At 39.5% G+C, this 12,678-nt stretch overlaps 1 protein-coding gene across 2 annotated transcripts in view; it reads left to right on the forward strand.

Moving 5' to 3' along the window:
- The window catches only part of TSHZ1 (teashirt zinc finger homeobox 1), an 82,267-nt gene extending 70,250 nt beyond the window's left edge, over positions 1–12,017 (forward strand). For both annotated transcript variants that reach the window (XM_077352917.1, XM_077352918.1), the window contains exon 3: positions 7,480–12,017. In XM_077352917.1, the coding sequence (XP_077209032.1) occupies positions 7,480–10,652 (3,173 nt within the window). In that variant the 3' untranslated portion in view covers positions 10,653–12,017. The remainder of the gene's footprint in view (positions 1–7,479) is intronic.
- The last annotated feature ends 661 nt before the right edge of the window (positions 12,018–12,678 follow it).

Consider the following 12,678-nt stretch of genomic DNA (forward strand, 5'->3'; position numbering starts at 1 on the left):
TATATGATTGTTAAAAGTATTTTGTTGTATCGTAGCAATATTCTGTGATTTTTTAAAGCATTAATAGGAAACAGATCCAGTGATCTGACTGTTGGAGGTTTGTCCTCTGTAAGCCTACACCCATAAAATGTATTTCAGCATTTTTTCTGTAATGCTCCTAAACTGCTCTTTGGAACCAGAATAACAAAATCACCATGGCTGTAATAGAGGGAATGAAGGAGGAATTTGGCAACAGCCACATTAGATCTATGCACCTTTATGAACAATGGGAGTTTTGCGGTTGACTTCAGTGAGAGGTGCACTTCTATACATAATTTTCCTCATATTTTTACATAAAGTTTCCTGGTGTAATAAAGATACATATTGCTTCAGAATAGCAAGTTGGAGGCTTTTTAAAGCCTGTCTAGTCTTCTACTCACTAACCAGCTTTTATATCTAAGCTTTGCAAGTCAGACCACTGATCCAGCTAATGCAACATTTTACTGCAAGAGGCTCACCAAGGTCTCAGTCGAAGGTGTCTCTCATTGCTGCTACCTGAGATGTTTTTTTTTTAAATGGGAGATGATGCAAATGGAGGCTGAAATCGTGGCGCCTGCTGATTTCACTTCTTAAGGAGCCCCAGGCAACCTGGGCCTAGAGTCTTTGTCATCCTGATCTCTGGTGCTCTCAATAATGCAGCAACCCTTTGCTCAGCCAAAGTGTCACCTGTCTAGGTGAGTTGTGCCATCCACTATCTGAAGTGACAACTGCCTTTGAATACCAGCATGTTAACTGACTTCTCTTTCATCATCCCTGTTAGAGAAATAACATTTTCAACAAGATGTTGGATTTTATGGCTCCCTTTGCCCCCTCTTTTATTTCCCTCACCCATTAACTTAGGGCACCTGATAAAAAAATTAAAATAAATTAAATAAGCTCGAGGAGAGATAGAGCACCGAGAGGAAGTGATGCTGGAAGTTAATGAATCTGGTGGCAGAGAGAGCATTATTGATGCTGGGTAACATGCTCTAACAGCTTTCTCCCTTATTATTCTCCATGTAAAGAATGTATGGCAGCTAGTTGTGTGGCATGATTCTAACATCTGTCCTACCCTATAATGGTAATTTGTATAAGTAATGGAAACAGGTTAAATACTTCCATTCTAATGTTGCCAGCAGGGATGAAAATGAACATTTCAATAAAATATTCTTGACAAAGTAGGGTGGCGGACGGATTGATTCATCTGCATCTCCCGTTAGTAATCCTGACTCCAAGGGAAATGTTTGAATGTATGGTTTAACAGAGGGAGAGCCTGACCATTTCTCCCATTAGAAACTCTCTGAAAATATGCCAATGTACAACTGCTTGCATCTCCATTTATAAGCACTGGCTAATAGCCCTAAAAGACTCCGAAGACGGAGGAAAAGAATAAAGGAGGGAAGTATTTTAGGATTTGTCATTCAGCTTCATTATGCGCAAGAACCACTGATATTGTTCTTGTAGAAACTTTACTATTGGCAATTGGACACCTGTGTGCACACACAGTTCCCTACAATTTTCGTATTCATTGTCAATATGGAGGTCACCTAATTTACTTATCTATTTAGTTTTTCCAATGGTGTTTTTTTTTCTGGCTTGATGTATAGTATGGAGGCACATGTTTAAACATATCCTAAATCTTCAAAATTCATCAGTCCAGAACTTGATCCACAACTATGCAGTACCTGGATTTAGGCCAGTGTATTAACCTTGAGGTCAATGTAGTTAAATTGGCTGAAATGCAACTACTTGTATTTCACCAGACTTTAGATTTTAGGTTTTATATGGATATATTTAACTGTTCTACAAAAGTGTTTGTGCATATATCTGGTGCAGGGGGTGGGAGGAGAGAGAGATTTCGACAGATACTGATTTAAATTTCATAATAATTGGGAAACTTTTTGGCATACCTATACTTAGGTTTAGGTAAAGAAAAACAGCTGTAATTTATTTCTGCAGAGATGGGCATTTCCTATGAGCAAAGAATAAGCATCTTTAAACTTGGAACTTGGTAATGACTGGTTAACAGTGATACGTACTGGAGATTCTTGGGGTGACAGAAGTTGTCATGTGTCTGTATGGTGATAAACAACTATTCACACATTGTGTGTTTTTTTGCATAGCTGCAAACCCATATGAATCCGTATTAACATTCCAGAATGGAACTTTCCTTCCTTTCTCCTCTCACTGCAGCTTACTAAAATTCTGTCCCTGAGAGTTAGGTGACCAACACAAATAGCACTGAAGGCAAAAAGATTTTGCAAGGAAAAGGGAGAACTGGCAAAAATTGCTCCCCTCCTCTGCCAATAGTAGCACCATTTAACTAACAAAGCACTGTAACCCTGGTGGAACTGCACCCTGTGACCTAGCCCAATATGCTTTTAACCTGAACTACACAAAACCTGTTGGAAGGAATGGGACTTGCCTAGGTGTGCAGATGTAGGATAGTTCAGGATAAAATTCAGTTGCTTCTGTTTTCTAGAAAACTGTAGTTATTTGAGCTTCCTAGAAATGGCTGTCCAGAGTTCAATAGGCTGCAGCAGATATCAGTCAGAAATGGACTTTTATGCATACCCTTAGTTACAGTACTGAAATTTTAAAAGCTTTAACAGTTGTCCTCATGCCATTGATGTTTTACAGAATTTAATCTCATTAAACTGAGCAGCAGTTAAGAACAAGGAAGATAGAATCTGCTGCTGGTTGAAATTGATGGTAATTTTTCCTGCTGATTTTAGTGATTATGGATTGAATAGTGGCCATTGTTTTCTCTTCTCCAAAAAATAATTGTGGAAAATATGTTTAGATATCTGCATACCCACAAAATATATCCAAATTATCTGCAACATAATTTAGGGTTAAACTAAATATAAATATTTTTTTCATGAACTAGATAAAGAAACAATATTGGTATGTTTGGTATACAAACAGCATGTTATCATTATCCCACTGGCTTCTGACTTTTCAAACAATGGGCTGTTATGTACTGAGTACACCTTCTCACTGAAGCAGATACAGTGTGCTATATTACTAATGCATACAATATATTGTGCCTCATGTCCACTTACATTAGAATGCACAAATTTTAATGCTGTTCAAAGATGACAGCACATGTATAGGGAATCATTGGGATCCAGAAGGCACATCATATGGGCACAAATTTTAACAAGATAATAGAAAAAAAGAAAAACCATCAGTCTTCACTTACTTCGTTTTCTACAACTAGAATTTGTTTGATTTCCTTCCTGCATTACGGAAAGAAAGAAAGAAGAGCTTGTTTGTATCATACATTATAGTCTTGGTTGTTGCAAGGTTATTGTTAGCCTTCTTGAAGTCAGGGCTTGGTCTAAATATTTCTCTGTGATTATAAAATGCACATTTAATCCTGCACAATTTTTTAAAAAGAAAACGCTATAACAATACAGAAAGCATAGGCAGAAATGTTTTATTACAACATTAAATAATGAGTCAACCTCTCTAGCAGGATTGTAAAGTAGTAATTAAATCCAAACCTTCCTTTTATTGATAGAGTATTGTTACACTCTGAAGCAATTGCAGAGAAAAAGAGCTTTGAGTAAATAGGTGTTTTTTTTAATATCATTTAATATATTTTTGTATCTTTCAGTAAGTTCCTAGTCTTCAAGAAATGCACTAATGTCTTGAAATACTATGTGTTACTCTCACTACAAGTATTACTAAAATCCTGAGTGTGAAGTATTAAGTTTAACAATAACAAAAGTATTAAAGGTGTATTGCTGCAAATTACCAGGGAAAACCCAGGGTAAACTTGACTATGCTATCATGAAAAACCTTATTCTATGGTCTCAGGCCAGAGACAGGGGAACAAATCTCTCAGACTAAGGTGGGTTAGCCTTGATAGACATACCCAAGTGGAAATTATGTTTTTGTGTGCAAATGCAAATATTCCTTTAAAATAGTATCTATTTGATGAAATGTAAAATATTTTCCTTATTGCAGGCTCTTCACATCATGTTTTGTTTTCTAGTTTGTTTTACACACAATCTCCCATATTTGCAGAATTAATGTAATTTTTCAGCTTTTAGAAATCTGACGACTACGTGCAAGAATGATTTTTACTACACAGTGAAAATGTGTATTTATCAGTTAGGTGCATGTAAGCTACTTCTGTGAATTGGGCCCTTGGAATAAATGTATTTTGAGATAGTGGCCATCTGCTCATGAATATCACATTTGTTATTTTTTTTAAAAATGCCGATAAACACGTAATTTGGTAAGATTAGATCGTTTCACCAGGTGGCAACACAATAGGAAAGTTTGATGTTTACTGTAAGCTAATAATCAAGTTGGATGTGTACTTGCATGCTTTATGCCTGTCACTTTTAAATATTCATCTCTTCCTTTTATTTTTAGCTACCGATTGCTGTTCCGTAATCTTTACATAGTACCTACGTCATAGTTTTGTTAGAAGCAAAATTCTATAGACTGCTATTAGGCTGAGGAAAAACTCTGTAGAAACCAATATTTTTTAACCATCTTTAATTCCAATGCAGTTTTGTGTTCAAAAATAGGTTTAAAGTTATATGAACTATTCAGAATCAAAAGCTATGAAATAACTTTAAATAATCCACCACAGAACACAAACAGCAAAATTCTTTCTCTATGGAGAAGTGGCTGCCAGCATCTTGTGTGAGGGAAGTGCTCAGATCAGTTTACTACAGACTACAGTACTTTGTAGAACTTTTTTGGCTATACTGGGTGAGGTTTATAGTGTTTTCATCAGCACCAGAGAGTGAGATGTGTGACCAGGGACCTTAGACTACTGCTGTGGACCTTGTCCCCAGAATGTCCCTGGTCCTACTAGTTGTTAGATCTTTTGCTGATATGTTTACATCAGCAGGGCTTCAGCAGGGTGCTATGCCACTGTGTTACACCAGCGTTGGATTTAGTTCCCACCTTGAGCATCTTAAATTTGGATTTAGGACACATTTATTTCTTCTTTAAATCTAGAATAATTACATCCACACAACACCCTTTGGGTAGGGACGCAACTGTCTATCGTGTCACAAGTCAGGAACTTAGGGGTGACCCTAGATGCATCGTTAACTATGGATGCACAGATCAAGAAGGTAGCTAGCCAGGCATTTCTTCATCTTTGCCAGGCTCGGCTACTAGCGCCCTACCTTTCTCCTGAACATCTAGTCACAGTGATCCATGCAATGGTCACTTCCAGAATTGATTTCTGTAACTTGCTGTAAGCAGGCCTGCCCTTGACCCTGACCCGGAAATTGCAGCTGGTACAGAATGTAGCTGCTAGGGTCCTCACATGAACATCTTGGAGGACCCATATTCAGCCTATGCTGAGGCAGCTGCATTGGCCACCAGTTGTGGCCCAGATTAGGTTCGAGGTCTTGGTATTGACCTTTAAGTCTATTCACAGGTTTGGGATCCACATATCCGAGGGACTGCCTTGTGCCCTATGTCCCTATCAGACCTTGCACTCTGCAGATTTCAACTTATTGACCATTTCTGGCCCTAGGGAGGCTCGTCTGACCTTGACCAGGGACAGGGCTTTTCAGTCCTGGCCCCTACCTGGTGGAATGAGCTCCCAGGCGAGCTGCAGGCCCTCGGAGAGCTTTCTGCTTTCCAGTGGGCCTGCAAAATGGAGCTCTTCTGCCAAGTGATTTGTCAGGGCCAGTGCTAGAGAAAATGGTATGTGGCCCCTCTCTTGCTTATGCCCAAATATCTTGGTGCCAAACATCTGGTTCCCCCATGCTGCCTTAGTCAATTATTGTCTTAAGGGATAACGTTGTTGTTTTTTTTGCCATCTGTATTGTATTGTATGTTGATACTGGGGTTTTAATAGGATTTTGCGAGATTTTTATTGTATGGATTTTTTTTGTAACCCACCGTGAGCCAGTCTCCAAGAGCGCCGGGCTAGAAATCCAATAAATAAATAAACAAAATTTAGTTCTGTTCTGTTTGTATTTGGTGTTTTTGCTTTAATTCGTGGTGCTGTGATAATGGATGGAAAAGTCAAAAGAAGTCTTAATCAGTTATTGCTAGTGCTGCTAAACTCCAGGTGTGAGTTGGAGATCTTCGAGGTTTACAACTAATCTCCAGAGGATGAAGGTCAGTTCCTGTGGAGAAAGTGGCTGCTTTGAAGGATAGACTTCATGGTATTTGACCCCACTGAGGTTTCTCCCCAAGCCCTGCCCTCTCCAGGCTCCATCCCAAAATCTTCAGGAATTTTCTAGCCTAGAGCTGACCACCTAAGTTGCTGTATCTTATGTGAGATCATTTCAGTCTTTCAGCCTGGGGACTCTTGTTTATCTTTAAAGTCTTAATTAACTTTTTGTTCAGTTGCGTTATCAATGCCACTAGGGCCCAAAGGAGCACTGACTTTGGACCAGTGACATCTGCATTCATGTTCCTACTTAACAACAGTTTTGCTCGGTAGTATTAGGATTTTCTAGCCATAGTTGCCCAAGAACGAAATGGAATCCATCCTACGAGGTTATCTTGCAGACAAAGTTACTATATAAGGTATTTTGCAAGCAGACAGCATGGTATAGTAGTTAGAACAGGCTTTCTCAAGCAGGTTTTCATGAAACCCTGGGGTTTCTTGTTAGCCCTGGAAGGGTTTCGTAAATTGATGGAAGTTAATTCATTTTAAATATATATTTAATTTTAAATATATATTTAAAATTTGTGAAACATTTATTGGGTGATATGACTATATATGGTCATGTCAACCTGCCCCCCCCCATGGCCAATGATTGGCATGGAAGGGGAGGGGCTCTTGAGAGCTATGTACATAGCTACGCTTCCCAACCACATTCTACAGGATTATGCCATTGGGATTCTCGAAGCCTGAAGATTGTTTCAGGGTTTCTCAGTGGTAAAAAAGCTGAGAAAGGCTGAGTTAGAATATTGGACCAGAGTCTCGGAGACTCCAGTTCAAATCCTCACTTTCCCGTTGTAGCTTGCTGTGTGACCCTGGGCCAGTTAGAATCTAGCTTACCTGACAAGGCTGTTGTGAGTATAAAATGGAGAAGAGGGAAATGATGTAAGCTACTTTGGGTGCTCACTGGAAAGAAAGGCAGTGCATAAATGAAGTAAATAAAATAATGCTGCTGTAGAAATAATGTATGTAACATCTAATAATAAGCAAATAAGAGTTCCACAATAACTTTGTTCTACCTTACTTGGACTAGGGAAATCTGGCTTCAAAAGTATTTATATTTAAACCTCATAGGGTGGCTTGTTTGAGTGTATCCATTCAAAACCACCTGAGCCTTAGGGGAGGGTGGCATATAAATGTGATTAATTAATATGTGACAAATGAGTAATACTGAAGCTGGATGTGTTTTCATAGTGAGCTCAAAATGGGGACATGTGCTTTTAAAGTTTGCTACTGAACTAGCGATGGTGCTGAACGACAAATGCACATTCTATAACCACTTCTTTTTGTTTCTTTTTCAGCATATGTTCCTGAGGAAGAACTGAAAGCAGCAGAAATAGATGAAGAAAGTGTGGAGGACGATGGGCTACCTCTGGACATCCAGGAAACCGATTACATGTGCAATGAAGAAACAGAGATCAGAGAGGCTCAGAGTTACCAGAACTCACCAGTCAGCACAGCAACAAATCAGGATGCGGGTTATGGTTCACCGTTTAGTGAAAACAGTGACCAGCTGGCTCATTTCAAAAACACTTCCTCCAAAGAAGAAAGAGAAGATCATCAGTGCTCAGACAATGCTCCCTATCCACAGGACAGCTTGGCACAAATAAAAGCTGTATATGCAAATTTACTATCAGAGTCTTGCTGGTCCAGTTTAGCTTTGGATTTAAAAAAATCAAAGAGCAGTGAAACCAGTCCGAAGGAAAACACCACTAATAGCAACTCTAGTATCAACATCCCAAGTACCAGTTCCAGCGCTGGTACCAGTACAAGTACCAGTACCAGTACAAGTATCAGTAGCACTAGTAACAGTAACAGCGGTGGCTCAGGTTATGACTGGCATCAAGCGGCATTGGCCAAAACTCTGCAGCAGACCTCATCGTACGGACTTCTCCCAGAACCCAGTCTGTTCAGCACAGTACAGCTTTACCGGCAAAACAACAAACTGTACGGCTCTGTTTTCACTGGTGCCAGTAAGTTTCGGTGCAAAGACTGCAGTGCAGCGTATGACACACTGGTGGAACTAACAGTGCACATGAACGAAACAGGACATTACCGGGACGACAACAGAGATAAAGAGTCAGAAAAGACCAAACGGTGGTCAAAGCCTAGAAAACGATCACTTATGGAAATGGAAGGCAAAGAGGATGCCCAGAAAGTGCTGAAGTGCATGTATTGTGGGCATTCCTTCGAATCTTTGCAAGACTTGAGTGTCCATATGATAAAAACAAAACATTACCAGAAAGTGCCTCTGAAGGAACCAGTACCAGCCATCACCAAACTGGTGCCTTCTACCAAAAAGCGAGCACTTCAGGACTTAGCTTCACCTTGTTCACCTGAGCCAACAGCAATCACTTCAGAGACTACTCTCAGTGAAGCAGCAAAGGATCAGAAAACTGCCAACCCCTATGTGACTCCAAATAACCGCTATGGGTATCAAAATGGTGCTAGCTACACTTGGCAGTTTGAGGCCCGCAAAGCCCAGATATTGAAATGCATGGAATGTGGCAGTTCTCATGACACTTTGCAGCAGCTTACTGCTCATATGATGGTCACCGGACATTTTTTGAAAGTAACTAATTCTGCCTCCAAAAAAGGAAAACAGCTAGTATTGGATCCTGTGGTAGAGGAGAAGATACAGTCCATACCTTTGCCACCCACCACCCACACAAGATTACCAGCTGCAAACATTAAAAAGCAACCTGAATCTCCAGCTGGATCAACGAGCTCTGAGGAGAAGAAGGACTTGGAAAAGGAAAAAGTGGTCATTAATGAAACAGACAAAAAAATTAAAGAAGAGAACGAAGACACTGCAGAAAAGTTTGAGCCTACGGCTGTGTATCAGTACCTCAGAGAAGAAGATCTCGATGAAAGTCCTAAAGGTGGCATAGATATACTGAAATCCCTTGAAAATACCGTGACGACAGCTATAAGTAAGGCCCAGAATGGAGCTCCTTCTTGGGGAGGCTATCCCAGCATTCATGCAGCTTACCAGCTTCCAGGAACTGTTAAACCGATTCAGCCGGCTGTGCAGAGTGTTCAAATGCAGCCCTCTTATGCCAGCAGTGTAAAGTCGTTGTCTTCGGAGCACAGTGCACTGATCCATTCCCCAGGTAACTTAACACCTCCACCTCACAAAAGCAATGTCTCTGCAATGGAAGAATTAGTGGAGAAGGTCACGGGCAAAATCAATGTTAAAAAGGAAGACAAACCTGCAGAGAAAGAAAAATGTTCTCCAGTTAAGCCATTGTCACCTGTTGCTAAAGAGAACAAAGACTTTCCAAAATCAGAGGAAACCATCAAGCAGCAGCAGAAAAAGAATCTAGAGGGAGAAGTTCAGAAGCTGAAAAAGGATAATCCAGCAGATCCTCATACCCTTAATGGCACTGAGCCACCTAAAGCAAAAGTCACAAATGGCTGTAATAACCTGGGCATCATCACAGACCATTCACCTGAGCCATCTTTCATTAACCCATTGAGTGCTTTACAATCCATCATGAATACCCACTTAGGGAAGGTTTCTAATCCTGTAAATCCTTCTTTGGACCCTTTGGCCATGTTGTATAAAATTAGCAACAGTATGTTGGACAAGCCCATCTACCCAACAACTCCAGCCAAGCATGTTGACGCTATTAACCGGTACTATTATGAGAATAGTGACCAGCCTATTGATTTAACAAAATCCAAAAACAAACCTCTGGTTCCCAGTGTGACTGACTCCGTCTCATCTCCTCTAAGGGAGAGTGCCCTAATGGATATTTCTGACATGGTAAAGAACCTCACAGGGCGCTTGACTCCCAAGTCTTCAACTCCGTCTTCTGTGTCAGAAAAATCTGACGCAGATGGAAGCAGCTTTGAGGAGGCTCTGGATGAACTGTCACCAGTACATAAGAGGAAAGGCAGGCAGTCCAATTGGAACCCTCAGCATCTTCTTATCCTTCAAGCCCAGTTTGCATCTAGCTTGAGGGAGACTCCTGAAGGCAAATATATTATGTCGGACCTTGGCCCACAAGAGCGGGTGCATATCTCTAAGTTTACTGGTCTTTCCATGACCACCATTAGCCACTGGCTGGCCAATGTGAAGTATCAATTAAGAAGGACAGGTGGAACTAAGTTTTTAAAGAATCTGGACACAGGGCATCCTGTTTTCTTTTGCAATGATTGTGCCTCGCAATTCAGGACTGCTTCTACATATATAAGTCATTTGGAGACACATTTAGGCTTCAGCTTGAAGGACCTGTCCAAATTGCCGCTAAATCAGATCCAAGAGCAGCAGAATGTTTCGAAAGTCCTTGTGAATAAAACTCTAGGCTCACTTGGAATGGCTGAGGAGGACTCAGGCTCCACATTCCAGTGTAAGCTCTGTAACCGAACTTTTGCAAGCAAGCATGCAGTAAAACTGCACCTTAGCAAAACACACGGCAAGTCCCCCGAGGACCATCTGATCTATGTGACTGAGTTAGAAAAACATTAGCGTCCAGGTAAGCAGCCAGGTATGCAAGTAACCACAGGAACATTGCACTAAACTTCTTCATAGTACTGCACTAGGCCTGACCTGAGCCTCTGAAATCAGTCTTACTTTTGTTGCTGAACTGCCTATCTGGACCTTGGTTTTTCTTACATACATTTTGTAGTTATATTTATAAGCTCTTTGTCTGATCTGTGCATGTTTTTTTTTTAATCTCTCTTTTTTCCCCCTGTGAGTCAAAGTCTGACCTTTATTTTCAACATCTGTCCTTGATGTTAAGCTATCTTTTGTAGAATATAGTGGGAGACACTATTGAGAGACGTTAATTTAACAGTAAAGAAAGACACAAAGAACAATAATAAAAGACATCCTAAAATTACAAAGTTGCCATGACGATAAAGGTCACAGAACCCTGTAGTGTCATTTTTTTTAACCCTCTGAGGACTGTAATAGCATTTCTGTGCCTTTCCCAAAAAGATATTTTTTGTTTTGTTTTTAAAAGTTGTTTCATCCTAATCAAACTGTGTCACAAAACAAATTTAATTTTATGTGTAAAAAAAAAAGCTTTTAGAAAACAAAGCTGCAGATCCAATTTGTGAAGAAAAGATGCATGCAGTTCTTTGAAGATGGTGAAAAGCTATCAAGTGCTTAAGGGGTTATGAAACCACAACCATATTTAAGAAAATTAAAAATAACAAACCCACTTGCCACTATGCCCAAACCCTCTGGATGCTGAATATTATCACATGGTTGGCCAAAAAAAAAAAAAAGTATGCAGGATATTTTTTAAAAATGTAAAAATGTTCTCCCTCCCCCTTCTCCTGTAAAATACTGCAGTTTATAGTTATTTACAAATGTAAGCTTTGGTACAAGCTGAACTTTCTATGGTGTGCTGCATTGGTACATGAAAACAAAATGACAAATGGGGCAAATGTTGGATTCAGTTCCTTGTAAATTGCCAGCATCAGCGTAGGGGGGAAAAGTATATGTTACATACCGTACCATTTTAAACTGTTCACTTCCTTTGTACCTTCTGGCTGTTTGCTTTCTCTTTTAACTTTTTATATTGTCATTTTATATTGGATTTCTGTGTATATAATGTAAAACCATACTTTTTTGAATAAAATTTAGTTCCTTGCAGCTTGAGTTAAATAGAGAAATTTTACTGGCACCTGCATCTTTCCAGATGCATGTACTCAAAGGAACTATTTGACAAAATAAATAAATAAAAATAAAGCAAGCAATGCACTATGAATTATACATTTTGATGTTTTATCATTAATATTGTACAGTACTTTTTTTTTTGGTTTACACAATTAAATCCACTGTTTTCTCAAGTGTAAAATAAACCCACATGCAGTTCTTGATTTATGTATATTGTGATGTCGTCGTTATTGCTTTTGAGGTCTTCATTTCAGCAGTGAGAGGTTTCAGCCTGAAGTATGCTTGGAGTCATTTGTGCATTTCAACATGGTCCAGTCTATTCTCTAAGTCCTAATGATGTCTCAGAGTGTTATTGCCGTGCTTTATAGATGCTGATGAATTCAAAATCATGTGGCTTTGCCAGTTAGGAATGAGTAGTCTATTTGTCTCTGAAATGTACACGGCTTTCCTTTCTTTTATACAGCATCTCCTACTGTATATCAATTAGAAGTATGTATTCACCTGTCGGTTGACAATTGTGGAAGACTGTCAATTGCTTCATCTTATGCCTATGTCTGTTTAATGGTTAAAAATTTGCTAGCCTGTCTCCTTGTAGAAAGAAGAGAAAATATACAGGCTGGGTTCACATTTCTTAGATTTCTACCCCCCCCCCCAGAAGGCTAATCTGCTGGTTATACCATATAAGTTTGGTAGCTGCATCATTACCAATAGCAACATAATCAACAACACTTGAACATTTGATTATTTTTATTTATTTATTCTTGGATTTATATACCACCCTTCCCAGCCAGCTGACTTGGGACAGCTCACAACAATAAAAATACAATTAAAACCAAACTAGAAGAAATAAAATAAACAATCCCAACTA

The sequence above is a fragment of the Paroedura picta genome, chromosome 9 (genome assembly GCF_049243985.1).
Source record: "Paroedura picta isolate Pp20150507F chromosome 9, Ppicta_v3.0, whole genome shotgun sequence".
Lineage (NCBI taxonomy): Eukaryota > Metazoa > Chordata > Lepidosauria > Squamata > Gekkonidae > Paroedura > Paroedura picta.